Genomic DNA, 21,436 nt, shown 5'->3' on the forward strand with positions numbered 1-21,436 from the left:
ACTTCAAGTCTGGCTCTGTTATAGATACAGCACCATACCTACTTAGATTACAACCATACTTAAAAATCCATTAAGTCCCCAATAGACATGGATTTAACCTGACATCTGTCCATTACGGAAGTAAAATGGGTTCCATGTGTTATTTCATGCTTACTTCAAAAATGTTGATTTCAAAGATTTTACCTGTCCACTGGAGATCATTTCCTTTTTTTTTTCTTTGTTTTCTGTCAGATCATAAAGGTTTGTGAGTTTGCTACATATTTACATCAGATTGTCTGTGCCAGTTTTGACAAGCATTTGTCAAAATAAACCCATGTGACTGTCACTATTTTGAAGTGATATATTTATTGTTTGACAGCTTACAGAGAATACGCAAGGGTAAAATAATGCGTCTTGACAGTTTTATGGCAGTGCATCAGTTGTAAAAGTGTAGTGGAAGAAGTAATACTGAACGTTCACTTTGTTTTAACTAGCAGGATTCATGGCTCAGTGGACTGTCTGTCAGAGCTGTCCTCGTCTCGGATGAACTATTCCTTCACAGGTGAGCCATTCCGCTTGTCTGCTGTCTGATTCCCTCTTCTCTGTCAAAGCTTTTTAAGACTGAACACAGTTTAGTCATTCCTTTTCCACACAAAACTGTCGATTCACAGAAATTTGGTCATTTTATAAAGCAGACGTATGTGTTTATTTTAGGTATTCGCCGCACTTTCAGCACTTCCTCAGCCATTGCCACACAGAGAGAACCAAGTCGCAAAAGTCAAGCAAGCAGGTGAGAATAATGTTAAATGACTAAACTAAATTACTTGTGTAATTTAGTTTTTTTCAATAGGAAGAGGGTCATTTGACACATCAAACTTATTGGCAATTTCAAAAGAAAATCAATGGTTTGCTTGGTTTTAACGTAACTTTAATGGCTGGAAAACACTTTCCGCATTCCATTCTACTGTATTTCTTCCCTTCCATTCTTTTAGTGTCCCATTGTTAAATACTCTTTGCCTTCTGTTGTCATCCCTCAGGAACCGTTCCAATAATTTGCGTCGCCGCTGGAGCACAGTCAGTGCTGGCTGGGGTGCATCAAGGGCAAACAGCAGCGCTGGCCCAGGGCCTATTCGAGTGGGTGGCAACACCAGTTGTCCTGGCTCAGATGGCACTGTCAAACTCCACCTGGGCATGCAGGTCTTGCTAATTAGCGCCAATGAGATGGCCACCATCCGCTACATTGGCACAGCTGAATTTGCCCCTGGCCTCTGGCTGGGCCTGGAGCTGCGTAGCCCGAAAGGGAAAAACGACGGTTCTGTGGGCAGCCGGCGCTACTTCAGCTGCCGACCTGGCCATGGGGTTCTGGTGCGACCCAGCAGGGTCACATACCGCGGTATTAACGGAGCCAAGCTGGTGGATGAAGGCAGCTGAGACCACCACACTCCAAAAACATGGGCTTCCCGTCTCTCCACCCATCTGGCTTTTGCTTCCTGGGATTTGTTTTCACATTTCAGCCAAACTGAGCAGACTTTTCTTTAGTGTTTCTCTCTAGCTGCACTAAGATTGAGACGTTTATAGCTGATAAATGGTTTAATATATTTTCCCGAACTGACTAAATGTTATGTTTGAGATGTATTGCATTTTAATTCTTCTGAGGTTTGACTTTAAATCCATCTGTTGAGGTAAACAGCAAACTCTGAGCACTTTAATAAAAGTATGTGGGCGAGGACAATGACTTGAACAGCAGGATTTAAGAAGTTCAGACAATTTAATAACTTCAATAACTGTGACTAGATCAGCTCCTCAAATACCCTCTGAAGAAAGCTCGAAAGCTTCGACTCTTTCAGACAGGTGCAAGTCTCTTCAGAACATGGCACTTATGTTCAGACACTTTTCATCTTAGTGCCAGAGAAGTTATAAATAAATAATAAGCACTTTAAAATCATTGTAATCTAAGATCTAACCAGCTGAGATTGTACTTGATTGTTCCACTCTGTAGCAGTTGTTACTGCTGACATGCTCATGGTGCATTGAAGTCATGTTGACTAAATCATTTTTACATGTTTATTGCACCTGAAAACGGGAAGTTTGAATATTTGCTTTTGTCAGTGAGAAACATGGCAGAATCACTGATTTATGATTATATTAGAATTCTATATAAAGTTGAAGTCAAAATCATTAGCCCTCCTGTGAAACGTAAATACTTAATAGAGAGATTTGTTTTGTCACATTTTTAACATAATATTTCTAATTACTAAGTTATTATATCCATGCTAAGATGTTTTCCGGTTTGCTCGGCTGGTCCTTGTTACCAGTTTCATCTGGCGCACTGAAAAATCTGACGTTTTCAGTAAGTTTAGGGCATTTTTCTTCTATTGTCGCCCCTTTTGTAAGTGAGCATGAGTTCTATTTTGAGACCTGTCTTAGGGGCCGATCACACAGAACACGCTTCTTGCATTGTGAGGCATGTCTTTTGAATGGTTTACTAACAGCCACCAGTGTATTGCAAGCTGCTTATGCCTTGTGTTTTTTGTAGTTGTGCACTGTGCACTTGCAGTTTAGGTCATCTCTGAGCAGAAAAAGCGTGTTACGTCAGTCGAGTTTTTTCATTTCATAATCATATTGTTAAGAGAATCGATGGGTTTTCCATTGGGGTGACAGCAGTGTTTGTGTTGTACAGATGACTACAGAGACTTGTGAAGACTAGTGGTTGCTGTTTTTGAGGTTTCCGGAGCTGTATGACTTTACAAATCATAAATATAACAATATTAATACATTTTAAAGTTATACCAATATCAGCACCAACACTTGCACACAACACGCAGCAACAAAAAAACATTGCAGTGCACTTCGCGCCTCGCGTTTTTTGAGTGTAAAAGCGTGTTCGGTGTGATCAGCCCCTTAGGAGCCCTTACTTTTAAGTTTCAAAAACGTGAAAATAAAAACAGAAGCACTCTTTTTTTATGTCACTAGGCAATGACTGAATCAGCTGCGTATTGTGCACGAGTGTTGCTGTTATTGTTATAATTAATTAATAATAATTAATAATATGATGATAATCAAGATTTGTTAAGTCGTACATTGCTGGATAACTTGAAATGAAAATGACGCCGATAATGAAAATGATGTTACTGATGTAACATGCTTTTTTCCACTCTTTTTTTTCAACTGTGGGCACGCAATGACAAAAACGCAAGGCACAGTTAAAATACAAGGTGCACAGGGCACATAAGCAGCACCCAAAAAACGCTCGCTGCCGTTAGTAAATAATTCAAAAGATTTGCATATTAATGCAAAAGTGTGTTCGGCGTGATCGGCGATATTCGAAAATATTCAACTTTGAATACAAATTCCACAGGAGGGCCAATCATTTTGATATGTATTTATTATTATTATTATTATTATTATTATTATTATAGAATTCTGATGTTTTCCTCTGCAAAGCTGTGAAGACACGTTAATCGTCACACACATCCATCTATCAAGTGTGCATTAACATTGAAAAAAACTATATAAATGTAGTGGATTGGAATGGAAAAATATGCTGTATGTGAAATTAACACTTCATCAGGTTTTTGTTTTGCTATTGACTGAGAGATTCCTTATATAAAATTTAGTCACTTTTATCAGTCATCAAAGATGTGTTAGACTGTTAAAGCTAATAATTTTGACAAACTATGAATCATTATTATTATTACCATATAAAGATCAGTAGGTGGAATTCATGGAATTATCACATTTTTATCTGCGACAGTCTGAACACACGCTAACAATCACACACATCCATCAAGTGTGCGTTTACATTAAAAAAAAAAAAAGCATTGTAAATGTAGTGTATTGGAATGTAAAACATGTTTTGTGAAATGAACTCTTAAACAGTTATTTGTTTTGCTCTTGACTAAGAGATTCCTTATAGAAACTTTAGTCACTTTTATCAGTAATCAAAGATGTATTATTAAAGTCTATGGAAGATTATACCGACCAAACTATGAAGACTAAATCAAGCTACCATTAGTACTTTGAGCATATATCACAGACATTTTTGTGACTTTTGTTTTCGATGATGTAGTCTTTAATAGCAAATCAAACAACTGTTGAGAAGAACGTTGAATTTAGAAGTCGTTTATTTTGATAATGAAATACTTGATGAGAGTCTGACAATTATTGCTTATCATTTGTGGGTGTTTGTTCTTGTTTAATCTTAACATTTGTTATTTTTTATTTAATTGAAGGATTTATGTTGTCATTCATAATTACAAACCGAGATATTTAATTTAGCAATGTCTATAGTTTAAAGACTGTATAAATGCAGGAATCAGAGAAGAATGACTCTTTAATGAGCATTTTGCACTAATGGGGTAATGAATGATAAGACATTGTTTTGGAACATTTCAGACATTCATATCAAAACTCTGGAAAGAGAAATACTTGGGGGTGAAAAATGACAACAAGCTTAAGATTTGTCAGAAAGCCAATAACTTAAAAGGGTTAGGAAATAAGACAATTTCCAGTGGACGTTGGAGTCTTATTGCACATTTCAGCCAGTTTCCACAGGGGTGTTTTGTACTGTCTGTAAATGATCTGCTTAGCAGTGTGTTTGGGTGTATATTTTGTGTGAATTTAAATGTAATATTGTAACAGTGACATGCAGATCTGAATTACTCGATGTAATTCGCAAGGAATGTTTGTCAGCTGATTACAATAAAAAGGTTATACTATAGTTCTTTCTGTCTTTCTTTCTTTTGTTTGTTCGTTTCTTCATGCCTCCCTCCCTCTTTCCCTCACTCCCTTCCTTCCTTAGGCCCTGTTTACACTAGTGTGTTTTAGTTTTAAAACGGCGTTTTAGAATGAAAACGATACATGTCCACACTAGCGTTTCACCCAGCGTTTCTGAACAGCTCTCCGTCCACACCAAAATGCTGAAAACGCACATCACGTGACCACACACACACACACTCGGGCAAGCGCTGCAGCCTATCTACCCTGATGAGAGCTCTGCTCGTCGGACTGCTCATCAAGCATCTCCCGCTGGATCTAATCCCACTATATTTATTAAACGTGTAAATGATCATGCTCGCGCGACCGAGCGGATTCCCAGATTATGAATATTATCAACAATAACGAATTATTATTAATCATTAATATTCCGGATCAATTTATTGTTAATTTGACCAAACAAACACAAGCAGAGCCGCCGCTCTTCCGAGCGGACACGGTAATCTATTCATTTAGAAATAGGGAATTTAATTGCTACTTCTTGTGAAGTAGATTAATCATTCAAAAGTTTTAAACAACTTATAATAGCTAGGCAGGGGAATCTGTATTTCAGTGACATTTTCTCGTGAGGCAAACAATACAATTCATTTGATTATAAATGGAATTTATTGACTAGTCAGACGTAACGAACAAACAAACGCACAAACATACATTAAACACAAAACAAAGGTAAACCACGTGGAGATATCGGGTCTATAGAACGTGTAACAGCAAAGAGACATAGTAAAGCTAGGAAATATAGATTTCAGGTAAAAGAGTGACAAAACTTTCAGTTCCACACGCACCATTAAGGACCACCGAGATTATAAAACACACCTTTTTGCTAAAAAGGGCACAGCTTAATCGCATAACTAAAGGTACCTGGACTTAATGCCTGGGATCTCTCTCTTTATGCGGGTCTTTTCCTGATGAAACTCCTTTTGATGTCCTCCTGGATGTGTGGAGTAATGCAGTTCGGACGAACACGATCGCAAACTTTAAACTGAGTTTTCTTTTGTCGGAAAATAAAGAAACGTGGCGGGAAAGTCCATGCGGCGTAGGAAAGCCGCGTGGCCCGAAGGCCACCGACAATGATGTTCTTCTTAGGACGTTCTCTTTCTGCCCAGATGTTTGGGGGGAAGTGTGCTTATACCTGCGGGTCACGTGACAACCCGTACAGCATTCTGACCAATGATTTCAGGGGAAAGTTTGCACGCGAACCTTCCTTTGTCACGGGGCTGCTCGTATGCAAATTTGAGTGTCCGCCTAAAGCATGCGGACAGGCATTTAATACAGGGCTTTAAAGAATAAAGCAATGCGAGTTATGGTCTTGCACTATGCATCATGTGTTGTAAAATGTCAGCAGAAACCCATCGGTACCAAACATGGGGGGGTTGAAAGTACATCAACATAATTTTTCATATCCTTACAATATTTATGCTTTACAAAGGCCTAAATGGAACATGCATACAGGTTATAAAAGAGGTTACACAGGTAAGAAAAGTCAGAAATGAGATACAAAGTTTACAAAACATAACACATTGGTTTTTCTGGATTTGATGAGTTCATTTTCTTTCTGTCGGACCAGCCTCGTGGGGGTGTATGTGTGTGTGTGAGGGTATTTGGGCAGGAATGTCTTTGAAGTTTTCCTGCTTATCTCTCCAGGCCCCCTGAACAACTTAAGCTGTCACGAAAATCCAGACTTCTTGGAGCCAGGAGTCGTAAAACCGTTCTGTCGGACCGTGATAAAATCAATAAGAAATTTTATCTGTGGACTGTACGCTACACACGTAGCCTACATTCTGTATATTGACTGATCGCTTGCCTTTATTTCCTATAATGTATAAAACTATTGTATGTTATACTTTTATAATGGCCGTTATCGATTATTAAAACTGATATTCAGCAAAAGAGAGTAGTTTCGTATTTTCACTGAAATTGAAAGGAGGCAGTGAGGCCTCTGTTTTGTTATAAATATACACACAGTGAAAATGACGCTCATATATGCAGCACGACGCCTCAACATTTCTGCTGTCAGTTAAGTTGCTAATATCAAAATGAAAATAGGCAGTTCCTTAAATCATGTATTCATTTTATTGTTGAGAAAATGAAACAACTTAGCCAGGGTTATGTGAATGAAGTTATAAAGTACACTGTTCCCTTTGAAGATTTACCCTTGTCCTCGGTAGTCTGTTTTCCATATCAAACTGAGGAGAAGGAGACCGCAGCCTTGATCAAACTTGGAAGTCTGGACTTACAAGAAGAGGATGCAGGACTGAACTGTGTGTAAGGTTAGGCTACTTAATATTGAGGAAAAGCCCCAATCATAGAGGCGAATGTCGGCAGCCCCGCCTCCTTTTTCAGATGTCTCCGTTTTTCCCCCATCCACACTGAAATGGAGCAGCAGCGTTTTAGAATGAAAACGGCTTCTCTAGCGTTTCCAAAAACTGTTTTTGGCGCTTGAAAACTCTGGCGTAGCAAAACTTATGCTTTTTAAAATGAAAATGCATTAGTGTAAACGGGGCCTTAGTTTAATTCTGCTTACACTACTTTAGTTTCTAAAGCCGAGGTCTCACTGAACTTGTCTCCCATAGGCTTCCATTCATACGCACGCGAATCCAGCAGACCAGGAACGTGTGCAAAGCTTAGTGAACTCTGACCTGTGAAATCGCATCATGTGACTGTGTGAAACCAATCGAAGATCAAAACATGACCTCTCTGTACAGAAATTCAAAATATGGACCAATCGCTTGCTTTTTTATGTCTAATCGCCTTGTTTAATTCCGCCTCTTCACAGCGCCAAATGCAATCTCATTTCGCAACCTCAAACTTTAGTGTGACCACGGCTTTATGGTTGTTTGTTTTAATTCCTTGCTGTTTGATTAATACTAACATTCACACGGGGCATAAGTGTCAACCTTTAGCGGAGGGCGTGTGTGAAGCTTGGTGCTGTCGTTATAATCATAGCAGCATCAGCCAATAAAATTAGACCACAATTGGCTTCTGTCAAAGACTAAATATGACACAAGGTGTGTCATTCAAATAGTTTTCAATGGGGAAAAGTGTCAACATGGCGAATGAAGCCCCGCCTTCTAGTACAGACAAGCCTTCTAGACAATCAGGGATTGCTATAGACTGACAAATCTCTGGAGTAGGGGCCGCATCAGCTGTGAATTTCTGCAGATTTTGTGTGATTAGAACGTTTAGAAATGAAACTAAAGACACAGTTGTTGTTTAATTTTATTGATGATTCCAAATATGAAATTTAATCATAAACTTGGCAAGCATTTAGTATTTTAAAGATGGGCAACGAGTGAAATGATTGAGTAGGGTATGTCTGTGGACTGCAAGAAAGTGGCGTAACATAAATGGGGCGTAAAACTTGTCAAGGTAAAGTTAAGGACAACCACATGTCACAGCTATGTTGTCAGCAAGATGGCACTGTACATCAGTTATTCACATCTACACTTACTTGACACCTAAACCAAACCATCACAGTAATTAATGCCTACACCTACATCAACTCTAAACCCAACCATCATAGTTATTAATGTCTACACCTTACCCAACCTTAAACCCAACCATCACAGCTGTTAACGTCTACACCCCCCAAACCTAAACCCAATCATCATAGTTATTAATGTCTACACCTTCCCCAAACCTAAACCCAATCATCATAGTTATTAATGTCTACACCTCACCCAACCTTAAACCCAACCATCAGAGCTATTAACGTCTACACCTCCCCCAACCCTTAACTCAACCATCACTGTTATTAACATCTATTTCAGGGGTGTCAAACTCATTTTAACTCAGGGGTCACACGGAGTAAAATCTGTTCACAAGTGGGTCGGACTGGTAAAATCATGGTATATGTAACTTAAAAACAACTGGGTGGGTGGGGCTGCGTGATGTATTTGAAGACCGGGTGGGTGGGGGCATAATGGGGAGAGTGGTTGGGTTGTTGCGCGACGTATTTAAAGAGCGGTGGGAGGGCGACGTATGTGAAGCTATGATGTGAAGACAGGTGGAGAGAGAGGGGTGTGCAACATTATTACTACGTCTTTTGGATTTGCCCCTGTGTGTGTCGAATGGTTTGAACTGCTCTGTGATTTTGGCCCAGTATTATTTGGCACTGCAGATATAAAAAGTAAGCTTTTTAACTAATTTTCTAATTGCTTGTTGTGGTTGGATATGATCATATTTGGAACAGGAAATACCACATTGCAATCATGGACAGCCACCTGCTCCAGGTTTATTCAATACAATAAATCCAAGCGAATGCTCCGAGCACTGCACTGTCATATTCTAACAGCTTGAGATGATTTGTGATGTGCTGAATTAGTATCTGTTTGAAAATCAGTGGACTCCATATGGTCAGCATAACAAGCTTTGGTTTGCGATGACATTCACACTGGCTTAAATGTTTTAAATGGGCCTAATTTACGAGAAGGATACATTCGCATGGCATTAGATGGGATCGATCAATAGGATCCTGCTGTTTGTGCCAGATCCTGATCCTGCCATCTGCATGTCAGAGCGGAAATTAAGATTCATCAGAGCAATTGTCGATGTTTAATTATTTAGTGTTGTGATTCTGCGGCCTCCGTGACCTTGACTGATAAGAGCTAAACCTATCAAAATGTTGCCAGAGCTCTAAGGTTTGACATACTGCAGAGTCAGGAATGACCTTTTCACCTCAGTGTTGTAAAAGGGTTATGTTGTTTATGTGGTCTTTATACTGTATCAGGCTGCACATATCAAAGGAGTATTGCAGAAAAGGAAGATAAGGGATTGAGAGAGCTGCTGGCAGATAGCTCTCTGTAACTCTCACATGGTCGCCCACTGAAGCCAAGCAGGGCTGTATCTGAATGGGAGACCACATGGGAAAGCTAGGTTGCTGCTGAAAGTGGTGTTAGTGAGGCCAGCAGGGGGCACCCAACCTGCGGTCTGTGTGGTTCCTAATGCCCTAGTATAGTAACGAGGACTCTATACTGCTCAGTGAGCGCCGTCTTTCGGATGAGACGTTAAACCGAGGTCCTGACTCTCTGTGGTCATTAAAGATCCCAGGATGTCCTTCGAAAAAGAGTAGGGGTTTCACCCCGGCATCCTGGCCAAATTTGCCCACTGGCCTGTCCATCATGGCCTCCCAACCCCTATCGGTATCATAATGGCTTCATCACTCTGTCTCCTCTCCAGCAATCAGCTGGTGTGTGGTGTGCGATCTGGCACAAAATGGCTGCCGTCGCGTCATCCATCGCAGGTGATGAGGAGATTACCCCCCATGTGTAAAGCGCTTTAAGTGCCCAGAGCTATATAAATTTAAGGGATTATTATTATTATTATTAAGCTGGGATTCTCTAGTTAACGAGGGGCAATTTTAGGGGCCATTTACACATTTTCAGACCAAAATGTCACACTTTTAATGTGCTTTGCGTGTTCATTTACACTTGTGTTTCGTAACCACGTTCCTTAAGGACCACCAGCTCCGCACATTTTCCAGGGCTGCATCTGAAAATGCCTACTACTCAGTAGGTACTACATTTGAATTTGAATCTACTACATGACTGTACGTTCTATATAGTATAAATGTAAGCAGTATGAATGAGTGGACCCAATCATGTCAGTTCATGAATTCTCTCACGTGGCATTATGGGATATCGTAGCGTCCATCAGATGCACGATTCAGAATCTCGCTGGAATTAGAAGATCATCTGAGTACTTTTCACAAGCTGTTTTTTAATTCTGTGAATTCGGGCATACTACTCAGCTCACATACTGTACTATATAGCCGGGCTATTCAATTGGCGGCCCGTGGGCTAATCTGGGCCCCCGAGGCAATTTGTTCTGGACCCTCCAATTAATTTGATAAGTCAAGGCTTGGACAGAAAATATAGAGTAAATAACATTCAAATAAGTCTTTATTCAATTTCAAGAAGAACAAATGCAGCTGCCGTTTGTCGACCACCCGTGGGGGAACGCATACTAGATGAAGGCAACAGAAATTCCACCTCAGCTCTCTCGGTGCGGAGAGTGGATGAAGGGGCAGGGCAAGGAGAAAGCCCCTGCAGCGGAGAGAGTGCTGGAGCTGGCGAGCGCCGGTGAAGAGCTGGATTCAACAGCGGGGTGACTGCGCAGATCACAGGTAAGCAATAAAGTTAAATAATAAAAAGCAATACTGGACTGGACTAGACTGTATATAGTAAAAACAAAAGTTTTAAGGATCTGTAGAGCAATAGAGTGTCCGTAGGGTTTAATGAACACAATAATCTGGCAATGAGTAACAAGACAGGGCAGGTATAAGTAGAGAGGAGCATTGATTGTAAGAGGTAACAGCTGAAACATACAACAGATTGAGACCGAGATGCCCTGATCAAACCTGACTCATGATATCAAAAATAACTTATTTCAGTCCAAAAACGATCGCTATGGTTATAAAGTGACGTGCATCTGTTCAATACAGCATGAGCTGCAGTTATAGGCTGCCCAGAGTGAGTCTCATGACATTAAGCAAGTGGCGCGAGGAGCGGAACACATTTGGATATGTTTGTAGAAAAAGGCCTTTTGTATAATGCACTGTTTTCGTTACTAGGGATGCAACGATTAGCCGATGTCACTATTAACTGTCACTATAAAACTGCTACAACTAAACAAAGTTATGCCAACTGTGTGCTAGTTTAAAATTCCCAGCTTGTACAGCGAGGCTAATATTTACACACACACTGGAGCAGCACGCTGTTCACTCATTGCATCTTTTCACCGCGCAAGTTTATTATTTCTAATGTAAAAACTACAATAAGCAATACGGCGCAAGACTTGTTGCTCTTTTCAGACCAGCATAACCCTAATTTTCCCATTTTCTGCCACGTTTAAATAGCAAATCCATTTGCGCCACTTTGTGGACTCCTGGGTGTTTGTCTAGAAAAGAGCTGTGTTAAGGTGCATTGTTGGCATGTCTTAAAATAGACTGAGCAATAGACCAGCTGAAAGCAGGTCTAAAGTCCAGCGCAGAGCACGTTAGTTGTGCGCTTCACTTACACATTGCTTAAAACACGCAGGATGTACAGTAATACTCAAATATCTTTACAAATGTAAAAGAATTAAAGGATTAAATCAGGGGTCACCAATCTCAGTCCTGGAGGGCCGGTGTCCCTGCAGGGTTTAGCTCTAACTTGCCTCAGCACACCTGCCTGGGTGTTTCAACTAAACCTAGTAAGACCTTGATTAACTTGTTCAGGTGTGTTGGATTAGGGTTGGAGCTAAAATCAGCAGGACACCGATCCTACAGAAACAAGTTTGGTGACCCCTGAATTAAATTGTTACAAAAATTATTTATATCTACACTGTAAAAAAAACAAACATAATTTTACGTTAAATTACTGAAATTTCCTGTAAAATAACGAACATTAAATTACATAAATTACCTTAAATTAAAATTTCTGGTAAATTTCTGTTATTCAGCCTCTTTTATTTTATAGTAAATTTCCGTTATTAACCCCGGCTGCCGGAAATAAACAGTAAAATTACAACTTTTTATATATATTTTATATATATATATATATATATATATATATATATATATATATATATATATATATATATATATATATATATAAATCACTCCCTGCATGTCTTCTTCATCTCCAGGGGTCTTTATAAAATTTATTCACGACAACTTGCTTTTGAATAATATTATTGTTATTACAATTATTATTTTTATATGCATATTTCTATTTGTTTTATTAAAAACAAGCTTAGATGTGTCCACCTGTCAGGTTTTAGACCATATGGGGCACAGCATGTGTGTATGGATATAACTCAGTTGGTTGACCACACTTGGTTATTACTGTTTATTTATTTGTTTGCTGGAAATTAGAACTGAATTTACAAATATTTTTTAAACAAATCTTTGCGCTTAACAAACTAAATAATTTTGTAGGCTAATGGATGTCTTCAGTGAAGTGTGTACAACATCGTTTCCTTTTCCACAAAAGAGAGAAAGAGAAAGTGAAAGTCTGGTTGAAGGAGGCTCATTCTTTAACCTCGCGCTGCAGATGGTTTTCTCGCTAGTAAAGCGTTCAGTTTTTTCACTTACAAAGTCCGCTGTGTAAATAGCAAATGCGCCAAGGAGTGACTCAACTGACTCTTAAAAGTATTGGTAGATGAGATTCGATTGGTTTTATTCTCAGAACACACCCATAAGTCATTAAGAGAATAAGCGCAACCCTGTTAGACCATGCGCAGCGGCGCAGAGCATTTTTTTTCCGTCACTAAAATAGCAAAAGTGTATTTGAACATGCCCTTAATGCTTTTGCGCCATGCACTTTAGACTTAGATGCGCCTAGATAGTTAAAATAGAGCCCAAAGGTTTAGTTCACTGCAAAATGAAAATTAACTTGTTAATTACTCTTTATATATCATTCCAATTAGCTGAGAACTTGCTCCTCGGAATGTTGTGACTGGCTAATCACAATCAAGTATTCCTGACAACTAATTAAAAACCCATCTCTTTCAGAATCATCAGAACCCCCTCTTAAATATCAAAACAAAACAAATTGTGTTTCCTAACAAAGAATGTTATAATCTGCCAGCTTCCTGCTTTTAATTGTCTTGTTTTCGAACAGTTCACGTTGTTTTTAACACCACCTAAGAAGAGTAAAGTTCAGAGCTAATAACTAAATTAAATGGAAAGCCTGGCCAATTAATCATAGCTTGCACTCAAATGTCATGATTAATTCAAAACCATGGTTCACGCCTGATACTTTAGGTTGTGTGATTATATGTGATCTTTCTGGTTATTTTTAATACACATCTGGCATTCGAGGGTGAGGCCAAACTTATTAAATAGTTATTTATTAATTTCTCAGATCTCATCATTGAATGTCAAATTACAGAGATTAACAGATACATGATACAATAAGGTTTTACAACATTTGTACAAGTGTGGTCACTTTGTCATTGCGAGGAACAAAAATAATCAAAATAACAATTAATAGAAATGAAAAATAAATTATAATAACATTAAAAATCCTTATTTTTCAATTTCATGCTTAATCACTCCAGCTTCCAAAACCTTGCGTTAATTAAACGTTTCAAATTAATAAATAAAATAAACATTTCATATTGATATGGTAAGCAATATGTATAGATAACATTGAAAAAAAGTTAAGAGGGATTTTTTTTAAACATAGTTATAATTATTTAATAGTATTAATATAGAACTTTCCTTGAAGGTTTAAAACAAAGATAAACAAAACTAAAATAAAATATAAAGGTAAACATTTTTTTTGTCAGTTAAACCACTATTTAACAAAACATAGTGTAAAAAATTGCCACAAGATTTTCCTTTGTAAAACCCTCACTATCAAAGACACTACAGCATTTCTTTCTGTTTTAATAATAAAAAAAAGAACGTACAACATTTGCATTTTCAAATAGCAGCTTGACAGAACTGAAGCAATATGACTGAAACAACAACTTTTTATGTTAAATCAACAAATTATATGTGAAAGCTGGAATCAGTGAATCATAAAATATAGCTAATGTAGGTGTAAGGCTCTTACATATTTTGGAAATGCCAAACAGACAACTGAAATTATTAGGCTAAAGTTTTATATAGGGTAAACTCAAATTCCTTTCACGTGACTCTTGTCAAAACCCCCTTAAGTAAAGTTTATTTATAAACTAATTTCGAGAGGATCATGTGCTATGTTTGCTTGTGGCTGGCCCCGCATTATTCAATTCATGATTCACCAGTCAGACGATTCCTAAGCCACTTTAAATACCCTAGGTTTCATACCACAATTATATTCGTTTTGAAGAATCCCCACTTCCACCCTTACTCCTCCTCCTTTCCTAGATGGGAGGCAAGGTGGCCCAGTGGTTAGCACTGTTGCCTCACAGCAAGAACGTCTTTGGTTCTGGTCATTACCAAACCAGCCGACGTTTCTGTGCAGAGATGGCACTTTCTCCCCGTGCTCACGTGGGTTTCCCCCGGGTCCCCCGGTTTCCTCCCACCATCCAAAAACATGCAACTTAAGTTAATTGACTAATACAAATCAGCGCCATAGACATGTAAGTAAGTAAGTAGTTATCTCTTAAGAGCACTCACTATCTGTTCATTAGCTTCTATAGCAGGGGAGTTCTCACGATCTACCTAAGCTCAAACTCCCCTCTCGCCTTGCAACGGGAGAGAGCCCCGGGCTCTAGGATATTTTGAGTTCAGGGCTCTCTTGGAACAGCATGCCAAACAAGCTTTATAATCAATCATTAGCTAAGTGTGAACTCTTGAAATGTGAAATCAACATTGAAACTATTAAAAAAAACATAATAATTAGTTTATGATTACCAAAACGACACAGAATTTAGCAGTAAGGCTGATTGATACTTCTCTGTCAAGTGTATGCTCCGACACAACCTTCATGCAGTTGCATAGCCCTCACTGTGGCTGACGTGCACCTCTCAAAAATGTAACTACACATTGCAATGATGCAGAGCGCAAGCTCTGTGTCAACCCCCTTAACTAGTGTAACCTACCAAACCTCTTCAGTCAAATATCATCACCAAAAAGACCATGCATGTTGATAACCTTCACCAGTTAAAGACTAATTTATACTTCTGCGTAAATGCGCACGCATATAGTCTGGCGCAGCCTTTGAGCGGTAGCATACCTCTCACCATGGCTGACGCCAAATGCTGATGCGCACCTCTCAAAAACTGTATAGGCTGATTTACACTTCTGCGTCAAACACATGCGTATGATCTGGCACCCTCGTCATGACTGACAGCGATGCTGACACACACCACTTAAATAATGTAACTACACGTCCCAACGATGTGTAGCACAAGTTCTGTGTGTGGTCGGCTCGGTAGCTGTGTAGTGTGTTAGTGTTTAGTGTGGGTGGGACCGAGAGCTGTGTGAACCCGTTAGAGCGAGTGTTTACAAGTGTTGAGGCCCGTGATGGAGCTTCACATGGAAACTTTGTATTGTTTTTACCCTATGAATAATACTATCTGCACATCCGCCAGTTCCTGCCTCTGAATGAGCGATTTAGCTACTTGTACATTAAGGTAGCAGAAAAAACAAAACACCTGCAAAGAAACTCGACACAGAGTAACATAAAAGCGTACTGCCAGCTAGCGTTTCGGAAGTGTTATTGCAGAGTAACACTAACAGCATGCAGAAGTATAAATGAACCACTACACTCAAGGCAGGCGCCATGGGTCATGCTGATCACTTGACGTAGAAGTATAAATCAGCCTGTTGGTTTTTTTAAATGGACAAATTACTTTGAGTACAGCAAAATCCATTGAAGAACTTAATTTTGTGCTATTAAGATGATCCAGGTAACCTACCAAACCTCTCCAGACAAATAACTTCACCAAAAAGACCATGCTGGTTGATAACCTTCACCAGCTAAAGACGGATTTATACTTTTGCATCAATGCGCACGCGTATAGTCTGGTGCAGCCTTCGTGCGGTTGCATAGCCTTCGTCATGACTGACAGCGAGACTGACGTGCACCACTTAAATATTGTAACTACACGTTGCAACGATGTGTAGCACAAGCTCTGTGATTGGTTGGTTTTGTAGCAGTGATGAGTGTGGTCTAGTTTCGTGAAGGAGCTCCAGATGGAAACTTTTGTTTTGTGTTCCCATTATGATTAAAGTTGTTGCAAGTCCACCGATTCCCACCTCTGACTGAGCTACTTGTAGCTAAAAAAAACCCACAAAGAAACTCGACACAGAGGAGCATGAACACCTACTGCCTGCTAGTGTTTTGGAAGTGTTATTGCAGAGCAACACAAACAGCATGCAGAAGTATAAATGCACAACTGCGTGCAGATACCGTGGATAATGTCGATCACTTGATTCAGAAGTGTAAATCAGCCTTAAAGACATGTCACAAAGAGGCATAGTGCAAGCTTTGTGATCTCAGGAAACTTAACTATTTTACGTTTTGTCAGTTTAGCGGCTAATTCATACGAATTTGTATGGGTTCAGTTGTATAAAAATGTATGATTTTAAAAAGGAGGAGTGGCACTCAACCCCGCCCCTAAACCCAACCGTCATTGAGGAATGAGCAAATCATACTAAATTGTGTAAATGAGATTGTAGGAATTCATATGACTTAGCCACTAAATCAGAAAGTTACGAATTGCCTTGAGATGATGTTATCATTTTAAAAGTTCCCAAGAGGTAAACAGTATAATTTTACAATTGTTGAATCCATTCAGCAGATCTTCCAGTTAGGGGGAACACTATTAGCATAGCTAAGCTTAGCATAGATAATTAAATTGGATTAGAACATTAGCATCTCACTCAAAAAAATACATTTTCAAAAAAGTTATAATCATTTTCTCATTTAAAGCTTGACGATTAGCATAACTAATTGAACGAATTGAGTGACGTACTTTAAAAAATCTTATTTTAAACATTCAAAAATAGTTGTGATAATTTTCCTATTTAAAGCTTTACGATTCTGTAGATACATTTTGTACTAAGTGTAATAATCAAGAAACTTTGCTGCCATATTGTGGCTGCAGTAGGTGCAATGATATTACAATATGCAGAACTTGAAAACAGTCCCCAGCTAGCTGACTAGATAACAGCGCTGTGTAATATCATTGCGCCTGCTGCAGCCATGGTATGCCAGTAAAGTTTTTTTTATTATTATGACAATGAGAATGTAGTTTCTTGCCATATCAGACTCCATCAGTCTTCTTACACAATATAATTTCAGAAGAGTCATGATTTTAATAGGACAATTATCAAAACTATTTGTGTTTTTATGGAGCCAGATGCTAATAGTCTAGTCTTAACCATGTCCCTGAAGAACAACCAGGTCTGCACGTTTTCCATGTCTCCTTACCCAAACACACTAAAATTAGATTATCAGCTCATTAACAGAGACTGACAGACCTGTAATGGGTGTGACGGACAAAGAAGACATTCAAAACATGCAGTGTTGGTGGTCCTTCAGGACTGTGGTTGAGAAACACTGGTCTAGCCCAATTCAAGTATTTATGCTAAGTTAAGTGCTCCTGTCAGACTTGGAGATTGGCTGAATGGATCTGAATATAAAAGGTAAAACTCAACTGTTTTACTTTGAGGGACTTAAGTAACTCATGCATATTGTAAAAAAAAGTGGTGTTCCTTTAAAGCAGGGATCACCAAACATGTTCCTGGAGGACTGGTGTCCTGCAGATTTTAGCTCCAACCCTAATCAAACACACCTGAACAAGCTAATCAAGGTCTTACTAGGTATACTTGAAACACCCAGGCAGGTGTGTTGAGGCAAGTTCTAGTTAAACCCTGCATGGCACCGGACCTCCAAGAACGAGATTGGTGACCCCTGCTTTAAAGTATCTGAAGGGGCTTTTCTGAATGGATCTCAATTAACAAATTTTCTGTGATTTCAATATGGTTAAATGACCTAGAATTTATTGTTGAGGTTTCTGACATGAGTCCTGTGAAAGAGCCTTCACTCACTGGTGTCTGACCAATCGCTTCAGGCTTCTATTCCAACACCATAACAACAGGCTATCTTGTTGAAAAAAAAGCTACCAACACTCACCAGTTTCACACACCCAAGAATAAGTGCACACACAAGTCATTAGAGATTTCTGCTATTCATTATGTTTGACGATAGATGAAAACTGCTGCATTTAAAAGCCAACCAAGTCCAAGAGTGAACAAAATGATACATAATGAATGGGGGCAGTTTGCTTTCTCAAGCACACCCATTAATAATTTACATGACCTCCAAATAATAAATTAACAAATGAATAAATAAACAAGCAGGCAAGCAAACATCAACAAACCCGTTTAAATTTTTTTTCCTCCCCCATCATGGAAAAATATCATCGATATAATAGTCTTTTTTTCACAGAATTAGTCCTTGTGAGGGCTTTATCAGTTTATTATATTTTTAAATGTATTTATTTTTTGGTCTCTCAAATGTGGCTTTCAGAAACTCAATTTCATTACTTTATCCAAATGAAAATCATTTTATTTGAATGACTGATGCGTTCAAGGTTTTCAGAGTTTCAAGCGCAGAATGGATCGAGTTCCATTTTTGGAAAAAGCACAAAGGAAAAGCGCAAAGGGGCTTGGCAAAGGTGGACATAAATGGATAGCACAGTGTTTTGCAAAAGTGAGCGCTGATAGAGAATGTACATGGTTACAGCACAGTGGCGTTGTGCCCTTCCATTTTCGGGAGTCTGGAGTCCTGCACTGTTCCCATGGTGACCAAAAGCGGGCGACTGTCCTCAGGACCACTTGCTCGGGTCAAAGAGATGGGCCTCTGTTGGCCAGGATGAGGCGGGGGAAGCTGTGGCCCTTGCATTGGCTCCATGGGCAGGCCTTGCTCCTGGTAGCCATACCCGATGTTCCCACAAGGGAAGCGGCGTAGTCTGTAGAGTGGAACTGGTGCTAGGGTAGCTGAATCCAAGAGTAAAGGGGTAGGGGCAGGTGGAGGAGGTGGAGGCAAAAGTGGTCGACACAGGCCTTGTTGTTGCTGCTGCTGCTGCTGCTGCTGCTGTTGACGCTGGAGCTGCTGTTGGTACTGCTGTTGTTTGTGCTGTTGCTGCAGGCCTAGAGCTTCAGCTACTGTCACAGTCCGGCCTACTTGTTCCTGTCCTTCACCAGGGATCCTTGGACCGCTTGTCTGCCTTTGTGCCTGTACTTGCTGCCTTTTCTGTTGCTGCTGTAGAAACCACGAGCCATAGGTGGGGTTCCACAAGTTGGTGGGCTTCCTGTTGCGGCTTTCCTTTTCTGATGAGTGGGCCTGCATGAAGCCCAAATTCACATGCCCTCCATCCTGGGCATTTGATGTTGTAGATGAAGGCTTAGAGGCTGGTACAGGAGCAGTGACTACCGGGGTTTGAAGATGGTGATGAGGGTGAGGCTGAGATGGTGGGACAGGTGGTAGTTTGCTGTCAGTGGAGAGGTTGGCCATATGAATGGCCTCTCCATCTTTTTTCGATTGAGCGGAGTGGGTGGCAGATGGAACATCCTCTGTGCCCTGGGGGGACACAAGCAAGGATGGGGCAGAAGGGTCCTCAGGGCGCATAGGTACCCTCTCCTCTTCCTCAGGGATTGGGCCATATTCAACAGGCAAAGGCACGTTTACCACATCAGGGTCCTAGGGAAATTGAAAGTGTATTATTTACCCAACCAACACAGACTGGTGATAAAAACAAATCTAATGGCTCATTTCCACTGAGCAGTGTGGTTTGATACAGTACAATCATGCAAACCATACCATATCAATATTTCGATACAGTACAGAACCAAAATGGTGGAGCTAGACCCGCTGCCGAATGCTATTGGTTACAGAAAATTGTCACTTGCATGTGAAACAAGCCAGGCAATCAACAATACCGGAAGCACAATGCAACGTCTGAGTGCAGGGATACATGATGCTCAACTCGAGCTTTAACAAAGCTTGTTTTCTGTGACAAACATTCACCTGCCTAAAAGCAACAACAGTATCTGCTGTAAGTCTTGCATTGTTATCTATCGGACCATTCAGATGTTGAGTCTAAAAGTAAGGAAAATGCAAGGGGCACCACTTTCTCTCCCTATTTACGCAAGCTTGCAATGTGTCTATTTTCGAAACGATGAATTTGAGCATGCAAAAGATTTGTTTTTTGAATGACCTGTGTGGCTTTCTTCTTTGAACGAGAATTACATCAAACGCTTTATGTTGTACACCACACCAATATTGTAAGGGTACTGTTGGCAGTGTAAATGCAAGCCTGATCAGGGTGACCTGCAGCAAAGACCCTTTAAGGCAGTCGTTCTCAGTTCCTCCACCACCTCCACCACAGGCATTATATCTCTGAATAATATCTCGTCCAATCATGCTGGTCTTCTGTAGCAATTACCAATATATTCTTATTCTGTACAGCAATTATCTTTTTAAAATGACAGAGACTTCTTTGTTTACAAGTTTGTGGGTGGTGTTGTTGCAAGTGATTTGTATTTGAATGGCAGACATGGGAATTTATTAGGCTTTGTTTCATATAGATTACAAAACTTTTTAAAAACAATTGCTTTTGAAGCTTTATGTAGATGCAAGTATTTGCGGAAATTCCAGCTTATTTGCTCCCCCCAGAGGGTTCATAGCAATGAAGCTGCAGAAACGAATCTGGATACCACCTTAGGAACCAGGAAAAACTACAACTCAGGCTCATTGTGGAAACGTAGCCCCGCGGACGTTTCTGGAAACTGCGAAATTCTTCCGGGGAGGTACGTATTCGAGCAGTTTTTGTTTTCACCAATCCGCGAGAGACCGCTGTGCGCGCTTTTTCACATCTCGAATGCCTCTCGGGAGCATGCGCCGTTCGCATTCACGCTGTTCTTGCGTGAAGAGCTGCTGTAGATCGACCGTCCATCCGACTGACTGGCTGAATGACTGAACGATTGACTGGGCAGCCAATCGGCCGTCCCAGCCGCTCTCCTCCTCCTCCTCCTCCTTCCCTAAACCCAAGTGACGATTTGCAAAAGCCGTCCAGAAAAAAAAAAAAAGCCCTGGTCCAATTTTAATCGCGTTTTTGGATCTTGCCGCATTCTCGCCCTGTCGCGAACTCGTTTGCCTTTATTTTTTGGATTTTGTTTTTTATCTTATCTGATTTCTGGAGCTGCTGTTCCCCGGAATCGATTCCGGTTGTCGCCGTGGCCGACTCCTCCTCCTCC

At 40.0% G+C, this 21,436-nt stretch overlaps 2 protein-coding genes across 7 annotated transcripts in view; one reads left to right on the plus strand and one right to left on the minus strand.

Annotated features, from left to right (window-relative positions):
- The window catches only part of zgc:103755, an 87,025-nt gene extending 82,326 nt beyond the window's left edge, over positions 1 to 4,699 (plus strand). For 2 of the 5 annotated variants that reach the window (XM_073927201.1, XM_068214389.2), the window contains 3 exons: positions 474 to 541; positions 694 to 769; positions 1,017 to 2,959. In XM_073927201.1, the coding sequence (XP_073783302.1) occupies positions 474 to 541; positions 694 to 769; positions 1,017 to 1,410 (538 nt within the window). In that variant the 3' untranslated portion in view covers positions 1,411 to 2,959. Of the gene's footprint in view, positions 1 to 473; positions 542 to 693; positions 770 to 1,016 lie in introns of all 5 variants that reach the window. The other 3 variants (XM_068214390.2, XM_068214391.2, NM_001362516.1) reach the window with 3 other exon arrangements.
- A 9,324-nt stretch (positions 4,700 to 14,023) lies between these two features.
- The window catches only part of alk (ALK receptor tyrosine kinase), an 860,059-nt gene continuing 852,646 nt past the window's right edge, over positions 14,024 to 21,436 (minus strand). The window contains exon 30 of one of the 2 annotated variants that reach the window (XM_073927358.1): positions 14,024 to 19,880. In XM_073927358.1, the coding sequence (XP_073783459.1) occupies positions 18,918 to 19,880 (963 nt within the window). In that variant the 3' untranslated portion in view covers positions 14,024 to 18,917. The remainder of the gene's footprint in view (positions 19,881 to 21,436) is intronic. The other variant, NM_001423965.1, reaches the window with a different exon arrangement.

The sequence above is a fragment of the Danio rerio genome, chromosome 17 (assembly GCF_049306965.1).
Source record: "Danio rerio strain Tuebingen ecotype United States chromosome 17, GRCz12tu, whole genome shotgun sequence".
Lineage (NCBI taxonomy): Eukaryota > Metazoa > Chordata > Actinopteri > Cypriniformes > Danionidae > Danio > Danio rerio.